Source organism: Fusarium solani (genome assembly GCF_023522795.1).
Source record: "Fusarium solani strain SB1 chromosome Unknown bctg00000009, whole genome shotgun sequence".
In the NCBI taxonomy this organism is placed as follows: domain Eukaryota; kingdom Fungi; phylum Ascomycota; class Sordariomycetes; order Hypocreales; family Nectriaceae; genus Fusarium; species Fusarium solani.
Genome location: NW_027072144.1, coordinates 221,205 through 233,477, shown reverse-complemented (window position 1 = coordinate 233,477; position 12,273 = coordinate 221,205). Strand labels below are relative to the sequence as shown.

General features: G+C 49.0%; 4 protein-coding genes across 4 annotated transcripts; 3 read left to right on the top strand and 1 right to left on the bottom strand.

Annotated features, from left to right (window-relative positions):
• Positions 1–586: 586 nt before the first annotated feature.
• Positions 587–1,408, top strand: MRS44_013138 (uncharacterized protein; the record flags this gene model as incomplete). The annotated part of the gene is made up of 1 exon (XM_046267830.2): positions 587–1,408. One exon carries the CDS (start codon positions 587–589, stop codon positions 1,406–1,408), a length of 822 nt encoding a protein of 273 aa, XP_046125870.2.
• A 5,315-nt stretch (positions 1,409–6,723) lies between these two features.
• Positions 6,724–8,466, bottom strand: MRS44_013137 (uncharacterized protein; the record flags this gene model as incomplete). The annotated part of the gene is made up of 3 exons (XM_065616625.1): positions 6,724–7,503; positions 7,563–7,903; positions 7,956–8,466. The coding sequence occupies 3 exons, from the start codon at positions 8,464–8,466 to the stop codon at positions 6,724–6,726; spliced, it is 1,632 nt and encodes a 543-aa protein (XP_065472697.1).
• A 646-nt stretch (positions 8,467–9,112) lies between these two features.
• On the top strand, positions 9,113–9,766 carry MRS44_013136 (uncharacterized protein; the record flags this gene model as incomplete). Its single annotated transcript, XM_065616624.1, has 1 exon — positions 9,113–9,766. The coding sequence occupies one exon, from the start codon at positions 9,113–9,115 to the stop codon at positions 9,764–9,766; it is 654 nt and encodes a 217-aa protein (XP_065472696.1).
• Positions 9,767–9,800: 34 nt separating this feature from the next.
• MRS44_013135 (uncharacterized protein) lies at positions 9,801–10,753 on the top strand (the record flags this gene model as incomplete). The annotated part of the gene is made up of 4 exons (XM_065616623.1): positions 9,801–9,872; positions 9,934–10,346; positions 10,481–10,592; positions 10,646–10,753. The coding sequence occupies 4 exons, from the start codon at positions 9,801–9,803 to the stop codon at positions 10,751–10,753; spliced, it is 705 nt and encodes a 234-aa protein (XP_065472695.1).
• Positions 10,754–12,273: the final 1,520 nt, after the last annotated feature.

The window sequence follows — 12,273 nt, the reverse complement described above, 5'->3', positions numbered from 1 at the left end:
CCATCCTAGCTCCATCCGTCCCGCGCCGTCCCTCCCAGCAAGTCGCGAGTCAGGCTGTGTGGCCTCTAAACCGAATGCTAGATCAAGGATCTTGGCTTTGAAGCCTGGCCACATTTTCCGGGGAATTTCTTCCGAGCCTAGGGTTTCAATGATACTGAGATGGTTTCTTATCCATGCGTTTTCACATCCTTAAATTTGGCTTTTCCCTTCCCGCCACTCGTCGAGATCTGATCGGTCTGGGAAATTGAACGAGCTTCCTTGTCGGCCGTTCCACGTCCTGTTTTCGATTTCTGTTCATATATTGCAGGTCATTTCGTTCGCAGAGACTTGTATGAGCGTCAGCACAGTAGCTTCTTTTACCCCTAGTCATCCCGAGCTTCCAGTGCGCGGTTGTTCACCTGCTCGAAATCACCGTCACTAGCACAGAAATAGCCCAACAGGTCTTCAAGACGGATCTAGATGGTTAGGGTCTCCCTCTAGCTCTTCCCCCGCTGCTTTGGCCATCAGCTGAACTTCTTGTATAGAGATATACCCTGTGATCTCTCTTTATCTCACGGAGGATAGAGGCCTAGGTGAGCCGAGAGACATGGGGGACGACTCAACCTTTGGGACATCCTACATCCCCGAATCTCTTCTATGGGAGCAATGGTGGTCGTCAAACCAGCTAGTCCCGTTTGGTACATCAGAAGGCAAGAGCAGCACGTCAAACGGCGTTTATACGCAGACTAGTCCTCTACTCGATGGCTTCTTCTATCACTATAACACCAACTCGACAGACCATTGGCATGTTATCAGCCATGAGACCGATTATATGAATTCGTGGAACGGCCTTGATCCTGTCATAGCGGATACGCCCCTGTTTTCGGTGCCTGAACATAGGATTTCTAAGGAATCACCTCCTGCCCAGGGCCATTGGGACTCACCCTCGACGACAAAGAAACCAAATCGAAAGCAAAATTGCTACTCTGACGATCTTATGTCTCGCAAATCCACTGGAAGAACTCCGCTGGGTGACAGAGACGTCAATCCACAAGCAAAGAACAAGACAAACCATTCAACTTTTCGCCGCACGAGAAATGCCAGCGGCAACGGCGCTCATCCAGCCCAACATGGCAACAATCGCATTAAAAGAATCCAGGAACGAAACCGAATCGCATCCAACAAGCTCCGTGTTAAGCAGAGGGAAGAACAGCTGAAACTTGAGTCAAGCCAGCAGGACCTGGAGCGTATCCACCGCGATCTTTCCACCTGCGTGGCCGACCTGACATTCGAGGTGTATGAACTTAAGATGCAAATTCTACAGCACTCGGGATGCAATTGTACCCTCATTCAGAACTACCTCGTCCATGAGTCTAGTCGATATGTACAAGCATGCGAAGAGAAGTTGCAGCAAGAGGCCTCATATTGACGGTAGTAGCACCCGGTGCGACCTGAGCAAGGATGAAGATGGGATTGAAACGGGACGAGAATGGCAAGGATGATAAGATGCCATTGTAGGGACCTCCAGGGTGGACGCGTTATCTGAAAGCTTGTGTAGTGCTATTGTTTGGGGACTTGGGGACGGGGACTTGACCGGCTTATCAGCCACAGAATGTTCCTATTTCCTTTTCTACTTATTTATCTCGAGGTCTGCACCACAGAGAGGTCATCTCGATCTCATTTTCCAGGGCCCCTGCCTTTGTCACCGCGCCGTCCTGGGCCCGGTTCCCGTGGGTAGCTAGCGTTCGTTCTTGACGCGGTTGACTAACGAAAGGCGGCTGATATGATGCCTCGACATGTGATAGCGTTGCATTAGGCCAGTGTGACGAGAATGGCTTCGAGTGTTACACAAGTGTGGCTCGAACCCCATGTGCTGGGCATCTCGGAGGAGGACTTGCGTAGTACAAGCTGCAAGCAGGGGCCGGAAATTTCTCGGGGGGTTGCAAGCTAAGCGGGCCGCATCAAAGAAACAAAGGATAATCACAATGGGTTTGGCTCAGTGGCAAAGGCGTCTCTTCTTTTTATTACGTCCTCGACGTCCACCGTCTAGCATGCCTGGCCCCCGACTTGCCACTTCGGCTTCATTGGCCTTCGGCCCCCTCAACGGTTGGCTATCCGGATGAGAATTGGACCATGGCGACAATGAAGTAGGGGATGCATCCAAGTTTGATCACCGCGCTAGCATAGGGCTAGTCGGATCTTGGGAGGGGTTACAGAGCCTGAACTGTTGCGCATTGATCGCTGACTACATGATCTCAAGGACTTTGAATGTTACCCTAACCCGTGCGGCCACATTGCTGCTACCATTCAGTGTGTCCATCAATCAAGTTACTTGGCTTGGTTGGTTGAGATGGGAGCACACCTATCAGTCGCCGGGTACCCGTGGCCCTATTGGGCCCCTGTTCCTGAGGCTCTTTGAGTTCATACCTGGCCTGCGACACATTACCACCAAAATCATCATACAAATCATATGAAAGTCAGCTATGAGCTCTCAATCAATCCCTAGAAAACCTCGATTTAAGGTATAAATCCTAATGCGGCTCTCGCTTGTTTGCGGCGCTCGCTTATCAAGTACGTTAGTTGAAGAGAGCATTTTTAGTCAATTCTCATTTCGATTTGAAATTAGCAGCTATTTTCGCTAATAAATCATTGAGTATTGTCGACCGCGCATTCTGAATGTGATAAAGTAATGAGGGCGGGTGAAGTTAGGGGCTGCGTCGAGTTCCCGTGGATTACATTAGAAGGAGCAGATGGAGGCCAAAGCGCGAGAAAACGAAGGTTCACGCTGCGTTTCAGAGAGATGGTAGCTCACGCCTGGGACGCTGGGAGACGCCAAAGCTACGAGAGCATGACATCATCGGTCAATCAGCCCGTTCTACTATTAACTCATTTAAGAAATTATTTAGGTACTCACCATCGCCTCTTTCCAGCTTGTGCTTCCTTGTAATATATCTGGCGTCACTTAACTCTCTCATACTACTACTATCCCGACTGCTCGATACTACTCGACACTCAACACTACCAACCGTCACGGACTTAGCCAATTGTACTTGGCTCTCTTGACAACTATTCGAATCTAGTCAAGCGGCACGCACCATAATCAATATGCCTGCTCAGCGACCTTCGAAACTCCCTCCTTGTCCCGGCCCGCCTCCTAGTCTCCCTCTGCCTCCCCTGCCCAAACGAGGCTAAGCAAACGGACAACTCCAGCGACGGCCGAACAACAAACTTCTCTCGTCAGCCTGACCTCTGGGAATCATCGGCTTCAGCCTCCGCCTCTTACCATGCACAACCACTCTTTCGCCAACCCCACTCTTTCGCCACGCAAAAAAAAAAAAGCACCACCAAAAATCAACAACTTTACTTACGCAGAACTTGACCAAAATGATAGATATGCGCAAAATTTTTCGTTTTATAAATAATAAATGCGCATATCTATTAAATCCTGGGTCTTTTGATAACCCGCCCTGATCGCGTGGTTAGTTGATGGGGTATGGTTTCCTCTCTGACTTCAATGACCGAGCCAGCCTCCGATTCTGACTCCGGCTCGCTTGAGTTGCCACATTCCACCACAACAGGCATAATTTGAGTCTCCTCTTCGGCTATGGCCTCTCCAGCAGCTAGAGTCTCGCCAAGAGTCATAAAACGCTTGTTAGGATTTGGCACCGCCTTCCTCTTCTTCCCTCTCTTCAGGCGAGCCAATTCCTCCTCTAGGCTAGCAATCCTCGCAGTATGCGCCGCTACCGTCTGCTATTAAGCCTCAAACCCCTTGGCTATTACGTTATAACGTCTTCGTGTCTTTGGTGATTTATTTAGCCCAAGATCGCGAATTTGGCGGCTCGTCTGTGGTGTATCGTCCGAGTCAAAATACGGCCTAGGTTTGGGAGTCGCTCTTGGGCTGCCATTTGGCCTATCTTATTGGATTTCTAGATGCCGCAGCGCTTTGGCACGTAAGATCGGCCAATTCCCAGTAACCCTCCAGCCAGAGAGTATATTCTTCTTAGTCATTCCAACTCGACGCGCCTTGGCGTAGGCCCTGATGAAATTAACCTTGTCCATTAGAGTGGAATCAGTCAACGAAGCGAACTTTTCCAACTCTCGTCGATATGCGGCTTTGGAGGCATTGGATACTCCATTGTCCAACGGCTAGAGCCCATGAGAGCAGTGTGCTAGCAGATAACAACAGTAAACGTTGTTCAGAAAGCACGTAGCCATCCATTCATCCTTCCGTCGCTCAGCAGTGATCTTGGGCTAAAGAGAACAAAGAACATACCATTGCATAACTCCCATAACCATCTAAAATAATCAGTCTCGCGTCAAAGTCATCGGCAGGCGTGGTCTGGGGCAGATAGACTCTTTCAAGCCATTCAACGCCAATATAATCGTCAGTCCACCCGTTAGGCAAAGTTATATAATACCAGTCTACTATCGTCTTGAATTCCTCAAGAAACCACTATTTCTGGAGTTCTTTCCCCTTGAAGATTATGCCAGGGATTAAAGCGCGGCCGTCAGCAGTAATAGCCTCGATAAATGAAGTCCAATTCCGAGTCTGTGGTCCCTTGAGAAATGCCTTCCGCTTTGGGTCCGCGCTTCCAACAACCAGGCCATCTAAGCCTAAATAAAAAGGATTAGTCGGTCAAATTTTAAGCACTGACAAGGTATATAGATAGATGCTTGCCGAAACCAGTCATAATACCCCCTTCGTCAACGTTGACGGTGTTTTCTAGCTTGATCCAGCCATACTGGCCCTCCCTGATATCAAAGTACCAGTGAACTGCCTTGGGCGTGAAAGCGTCGAATCTTTTAGCTTCCTGGCGTCTACCTATCTTGGTCTTGAGGTCTATGCGGCGATTAATAAATCTGGCCACCCAATTGCGTCCTAACTCGGGATGTTCGCCCTGCCGTCTCAACAAGCCCATGACGCAAGCGCGGATCTAATCGTGGGACAGAGCATAGCCCAAGGATTCCTAACGGAGTATCCAGAAAGCCAATCTATCCTCTTGATCCTTAGACAAACGTCGGCGAGGGTAAATCTGCTCTTTCACGGCTCCCCGGCCGTTAAGTCTGTCGATTAGAGTCCTTCGGGGCACTCCCCGTCTCTCAGCCGCTTGAGAGGGTGGAAAGCCATTATCAGTAATATCCAATATAGCCTCAGCTATGTCGTCCTTTGTATATTCCCATCGAAGTCGCGAGATAGGCATTTTTTCTCGCTGTCAAAGATAAAGACCAAAAAACACGAGAAGGAGCGGTGAGCGGCTTGGTGATCGGACTAATAATATTTCAATAGCACGGCCTGCATATATCGCGTACCCCACATAACATTACGGAGTCAAAACAATCACCTCCAATTATTTCTATAATCAATAGAGGTAACTTCTTTTACGTAGCTATTTATTTTGGCCAACTTTCGTGTAAGTGAAGTTGACGAGTTTTGGTGGTGCTTTTTTTTTTTTGCGTGGCGAAAGAGTGGGGTTGGCGAAAGAGTGGTTGTGCATGGTACAACATGACTCTTGGCTTTGACTGGTTCCAGCGGGTGCAGCAACCTCTGGTCCTCGGTTACGGAGGCAATGTATAAGGTTCGCTCGGGCCTTGCCAGGCCTTCGCGATGGCGCGCGTGAGCATATGCACGTGCCAGTCCCGAAACTCCAGCACAATCCCCCACCCGTTTCCGCATGCACCTCACTAATCGCAACCATATTGGGTTCTCGTGAGCTGGCCTTGACCCGGTTAATCATCTGCCAATACGACCGCCCCTTCATCTCATCGATTCAGCCGTCGAATCAATCTACCCGCCTCTATAGGATCTTCACAAAACCGCCCTGGGCCGCTCACCCAACCCAGAGCTAACGGCCCGGCCCTTGGCAGGTCTTTTACAGCCACACACATCTCTTAGACTGCGCGAAGGCATCCAACGGGTACCAGACAGGGATCTAGGCCAATCATGGCTAGCATCTGATTTCTCCCACTAGGAATGCAATAAGATGAGATCAGGATAACAGCAAAGCGCCAGCAACAACTAATAGTGCTCTAGCAGTGGGGCGAGTACCTGTTGGATGCCTTCGCGCAGTCTAAGAGATCTTTCGTCCTTTCTAGCTAGACCGACGGGACTCTTTCAACTTCACTTTGGTGCTCCTTTCATCACTAGCGCTTCACGGTTTCAATTACCCCTAGTCACTATCTAATCATCTCTCACTTTTCCCACTTCTCTACTTCGTTTGATCAATATTTGGGAGGGATTTGTTTTACGGGTTTTAGGAACTGTATAAATAGAGAGGTATTATCATTGTGACGATTATGTGCTTCCCAAGGGATAAACTGGCCGTGCTGGTTTATGTTGGCAGGAGTGTAGAGGCGTAGTTTGAGCAAGGGGGTGTAAGTCATGTTTGGTAATGTGTTTAAGGGTATTGACTGTAACTAAGTTGTATTGATAGCTGAGGTAGCTGTTATATAGGGAAGTGTAAATGAGTGTGTGCTATATATTTTGTGGTGTTCTTAGGGAGCGCTGGGAGCGTTGGGAGCGTTGGCGATTCAAGCTGTCGCTCCTGATCGCTTCTTGTCGCATAACATTCGTGTGACCGGATGTAACTACCATGCAGTACCCACCTGCCGGTAATACCCACCTACCGGTAAGCAAAAAAAAAATTTCCCCATACAAAATGCAATTTTTCAACCATACGTGGAAAATTCACCAAAAATAAAAACCGTGAAATGATTTTCGAATTTCGTTTTAGAATCAAGTGGATTTTAATATTTTCGCGGTATTTTGACTTCACGCCCTGCGCGTGTGTGTACCACAGCTAACTCTTCCTCCTCCGAATTTGACCTCTCATCTTCTTCCATCCCTCCCACCTCGATCACATCCTCAACAGCATCCGCCCCTTCAATTGCTTCATTTGGCTCGGAAATAGTCTCACCAGCCAATAGAGCCTCTGCCAACGTCATGAATCTTTTGTTGGGATTCGGTATCGCCTTCCTCTTCTTGCCTCTGCTCAACCGGCCAACTTCCTCCTCCAGACTGGCTATTCTGGTGCTCAGAGAGGCGATCTTTGACTCTTGAGCTTCAAACCCTCTCGATATCACAGAATAGCGCCTTCTTGTTGACGGACTCTTGTTCTTCCCCAGATCTCGGATGTGGCGGCTGGTCTTTGGCGTATTATCAGAGTCGACTTGCCCGTCTTGGTGGCCGTCCGACCCGGGCGTTGTTTCCTTCTTGTCCGGCTGAATCTCAGGATGTATGAGCGCTTTCCGCCGTGAAATCGGCCAGTTTCCAGTCACCCTCCAGCCTGAGAGTATATTTTTCTTCGTCATACCCACTTCCCTGGCTTTGGCATAGGCCTTGATGAAGTTGACCTTGTCTACCGGCGCAGAATCGGTCAGGCTGGTCAGTTTCTGCAGTTCTTTTCGATAGGCAGCCTTGGATGCATTGAATGGGCCATTATCAAGCGGTTGTAGACCGTGAGAGCAGTGTGCAGGCAGGTAACAGCAATATACGTTGTTCAAAAAGCACGTAGCCATCCACTCATCCTGGAGTTTTAGTCAGCGCCGTCAGTGGTATTTCCGATCTAGAACAGGTAGATACTCACAGATACATGGCTCCCATGGCCATCTAATATGATGAGCCTTGCATCAGACTCATCCGCCGGTTGCGTTTGTGGCAGATAGACCTCCTTGAGCCACTCGACTGCGATATGGTTGTCCGTCCAACCATTGTCGGACGTGATATAATACCAGTCGGCGACCCCCCGGAGCTCATCGATAAACCACTGTTGCTGAAGGTCTTTACCTTTGAAGATAATCCCCGGCTTCAAAAGACGGCCATCTGCGGTGACGGCTTCGATAAAGGTAGTCCAAGTGCGGGACTGCGAGCCCTTGAGGAAGGCCTTCCTCCTAGGATCGCTACTGCCAATGACCAAGGAATCCAAGCCTATTTTTTCAGTGGATTAGAGAGTTTCGTAGCAAAAATGATCAATACTCACCAAATCCAGCCATGATACCGCCCTCGTCAACATTAACCGTGTTCTCCGGTTTGATCCAGCCATATTCGCTCTCGCGGATATCAAAGTACCAATTGACGGCCATTGGGGTAAAGGAATTGAACCTTGCCGCTTCCTGGCGTTTTCCCACCTTCGTCTTGATATCGTCATGACGTTTAATGAACCTGGCTAGCCAGTGTATACCGATAGGCCTTTCCCGTCCTTGCTGTCTCAAGAGGGCAGCGACGGTGGCGCGAACTTGACTGTGGGAAGGAGCATAGCCCGAGGCCTCTTGTCGAAGTATCCAGGTAACCAATCTAGACTCCTCCGACTTGGATAAAAGCTGAGCAGGCTGGGTGACCTCGGATCTTGACGGTAGGCCTCTTAATCGATCAGAGAGCGTGGTTTGAGGCACGCCATTCTTCTGGGCAGCCTGGTTCTGGGAGAGGCCATTATCTGTGACATCCAGTATGGCCTGGATAACATCGTCCTCCGTATAAGATGATTGAGGCATGTTTGAGGCGATTGAGGAAAGATGGGAAAGAGAAAATTCTAGATGAAGCTTCGGGGAGGCTGGGTGATAAGGGAGGCATTTTGAGACATTTTACATTAGTGCCGTGCGACCACGCCGCATGCGTCACTAAAGAAACAATGCTGGAATATTAAATTCTATATAATTCTTAATACAGCAGACATTTTCTCATGAAAAAATCTTTCCTTTTGACAAAGTACTATGCAAGTGAAATTGGGAATTTTGTATGGGGAAATTTTTTTTTGCTTACCGGTAGGTGGGTATTACCGGCAGGTGGGTACTGCATGGTATATGGTTTCACATTCGGCTTGTCGCATAATCTTAACGACATGAACTTAAATAGCTGTGCTTGAACACATGGCTGTTTGATTTCTTTTGTTCTTTAGATAATTTTCATTAATTGACTGGTGTCATTAATGATCTTAGTGGAACTAATTGTTTGACACGGAACTATGAATTGAAAGACTGGTCACGGTTGCAAAGCTGGAAGCTTAAATGCGCTGTAGAAGTATATATCTGGCTTGGGATCCTAATTTATATAGGAATTTATAAGTAAATTGCGATTGAAGATTATTGGAAGACTCCTAAGCCGGGGGAGCAACGTCCTGAACAATCTATCATCAAGTTCATGACCTATGGCCGGTTTCAACTCCTTCATCGTCACCTTCGCCCCTTCGATTATACCAAATTTACTGACGATGAGAGCTTCCCTGAGGTCTTTCAATGCGCACAACCATGGTCTAACCACATACAATATGCCACAACGCAGCTCTGTGAGCCGGGCTCTCGTCTCACTGTAGATGAGGGCATGATCCGCTATACAGGGAGGAACTCAGAGGTCACATATGTGCCCGGCAAGCCTACTGATACAGGCTTCAAGGTATGGGTTGTGGCCCAGTTAGGTATCTTTTTACGGTGGATTTGGCACCAGCCCGGTGCAGAACACGGTCCTGTTGGCGTTGAACGTCCAAAGAGGAAGAAGTCGGTATCTCAAAGAGGGAGAGGCGGCCGCCGCGGCCGCGGCCGAGGAGGAAGAAGAGGAAAAGCCAGCCGAGAGAGGGAAGCTAGCGAGGCTGATAAGGTTGAAGAAGTTATCCACGTCCTCACAAACGACGGGGATAAAGTCATCACATTGAACTCGACTCAGAGCGTCATTATTGCCCTCATGAACCTACTACCACAATTGACATATCACGTCTTTGTGGATAGCCTCTTCTCATCGCCTGACCTCTTCCTCTCTTCGTCAGCACGGCCACGGTGCTACAGGCACAGCCCGTCTTAACTGTGGCATTTATAAGGAGCTTGCAGATTACAAAATGAAGGATCAATCAGGGAAATCAGGGTTCAAATTCAATGAGATCAGGGTTGTGCCAACCCCTGATATCCAGGTATGAACCCTTGATACTCTTGGCTATGTTTCCCTTACTAATATGCCTACTTATCCAATAGGTGAACCAAATCGCATGGAAGGATAATGCCCTCGTGGTATTCCTATCAACCGTGTTTAAGGGCGATGAGAGATGTGAGCGATGGAGGAAGCGACCGTCAACAACGACTTCTACAGCACGGCCAATACAGCGATTTTTTAGTGACGAGCCAGTCAAGCTTATATCAATCCCTACCGTGGCTGCTGCATATAATGATGAGATGAATCATGTGGATCGAGGAGACCAGAGGAGGGCATATCAGGGCTACGATCATGCTATTCGCCGCGGCGCTTCGCGGGCTCTCACTTGGACCTTCCTGTTAGATGTGGTCCTTGTGAATAGCTTCCTTTTGCAACTCCACGGCCAGCCTCATTGGAAGCGATATACAAATCAGAAAGACTGGCGCCGGCGCATTCATAACGACCTATCTCCTGAGTGCGTGTAGACCTCCGCAAAGTAACTCGCCCCAGTGTTAGTCCTTTAACAATTAGCGTCGATTTTAGGTGGTCACGGGCAGCTTATCGCTAAGATCTTATCATGAGTATACTTTATTCTTAACCAAAACGTAGGCTAGAGGAAGGTACTGCGGTTGTCAAGCCCTCCGATTGGCCTACTACCCCTGCAGTAACCACAGTGGAGGTCTACACGCACTCAGGAGATTCAAGGCGTTCCACAATGAAAGTCAGTCCAGACGGAGGTTTCGGACCGGGGACGAATTTACGCCTGTGGCACAGCATAAATTTGTCCGTAGGGGGAAAATCCGACTGCCTCGCTTGTCAGGGCCATCAGCTTGGGTAGCCAAGATCAAAAAGCTCAAGGAGGCCTTTGGAGCCGGTCAGTAATAACACCACGAAGGTCAAGAGAGAATCAATTTGGGGATGTCAGCAATGTGATGTCGCACTTTGTAACAAGAAGAATTATTGGGACAAGTATCACGGGCTAATTTAGGTGGGAATGGATGTATCTTTTATGCTCACATTTTAATTGGTCAGACACCCCTGTAGTGACCTGGCGGGAGGCTTATCACAATTGAAGGGATAGTCGAAGAGTGGCAATTAAGATTTAAAAGAGTAGCTGGGGGTGAGGAGCACGAGCATGTGGCAAGGGATATATTGGCGCAAGGAGTTTAGGCTGCGGCGAATTGAAAAGCCGGTGGGGGTGGGGGGGTCATTGGGGGTATTAGAGCGAACCGTGATGGAGAGAATGCTATTTTTGCCATTTGGTGAGGAGAGCAGATCCATCAGCCAAAGCAAGCCAAGGGCAGGCCAGAAACCCAAGGCAGCCAGCGGTGCCCTACGTTATTGGTCAAGCCTGCTGTTTGTGACGTGTATGGACTCATGAATGTCTACGTAGTTGACGCTCTGGGCACAGACTGGGCGGCGAACAACAACTAGAAGCGGGGTCGCAAGAAAAAAGCAAGTACGTCGACTAAGAGGTTGCAAACGGAAACCGGCATAAAGATAACGATACCGTTCGGCTGCGGCAACGGAGATTATCACAATGCCAATTCAGGAACCGAAACCACATGTTCTACGCAATTACGTCAAGAGCTTACTTGATAAGTCCGTCATTGGAAAGGGACATCGGCAGTTGTGCACAAAAGAACGTTGAAATTGTACCCCCCTTTTTATCGCCAATGGTGCTACGTCCGTCCTTCGCTTGGGATCCGGCATCTGTCTTGATACGGACACTATCACATGGAGAACGCCTTCCACGATTACGATAGTATCGAGCCATCGATGTATTCGTGCATAGGCTCCGAGACCAAGCGCACATTGACACGCGATGATGTTCATCTGCCCGTCTAGAAATAACGGGACACAATTGATAACAGATATCAGTCCAGACCGCCTATGAAGCTGGTGACGTTTCCAACGCCAGCGGACGGGGCAATAGCATTAGCTCTTAAGAACATCACGAGCACAAGTAGGTTAAACCAGCTTGTTTTTCCTGAACGTCGGAAACATCTTGGAATCTGAGTGAGAATTGATGCTGATGGGGATGGCGAAACTGGGGGGTGACGAACCTCTGGTGCTGGGCGGGAAGAGGTAACCACCGATGTACCCTTCTCTCGTAACCGTTAGGTACAATGGTTGACTTATAGCCAGTAGGAAGCAACCCCGGCGACAGCGGCGGTAGTTGGTCAGCAAACAAGTGACAGCGATCAGCGCTCACTGGCTGAGCGCTCCATAATGACGACCGGTGACGTTTGACTGAGCTATTCTGCCGTATTGAAAACCATGATTGCAGTGGGTGCAGAAGTGATAGACCATTTCCCGGTGCCCCTCTAACTCGCCACTGATTAAGAGGGTCGTCATCGATTGAGCAGTCGAGATAGATGTGGTGGCTCTCAGAGTCCCGC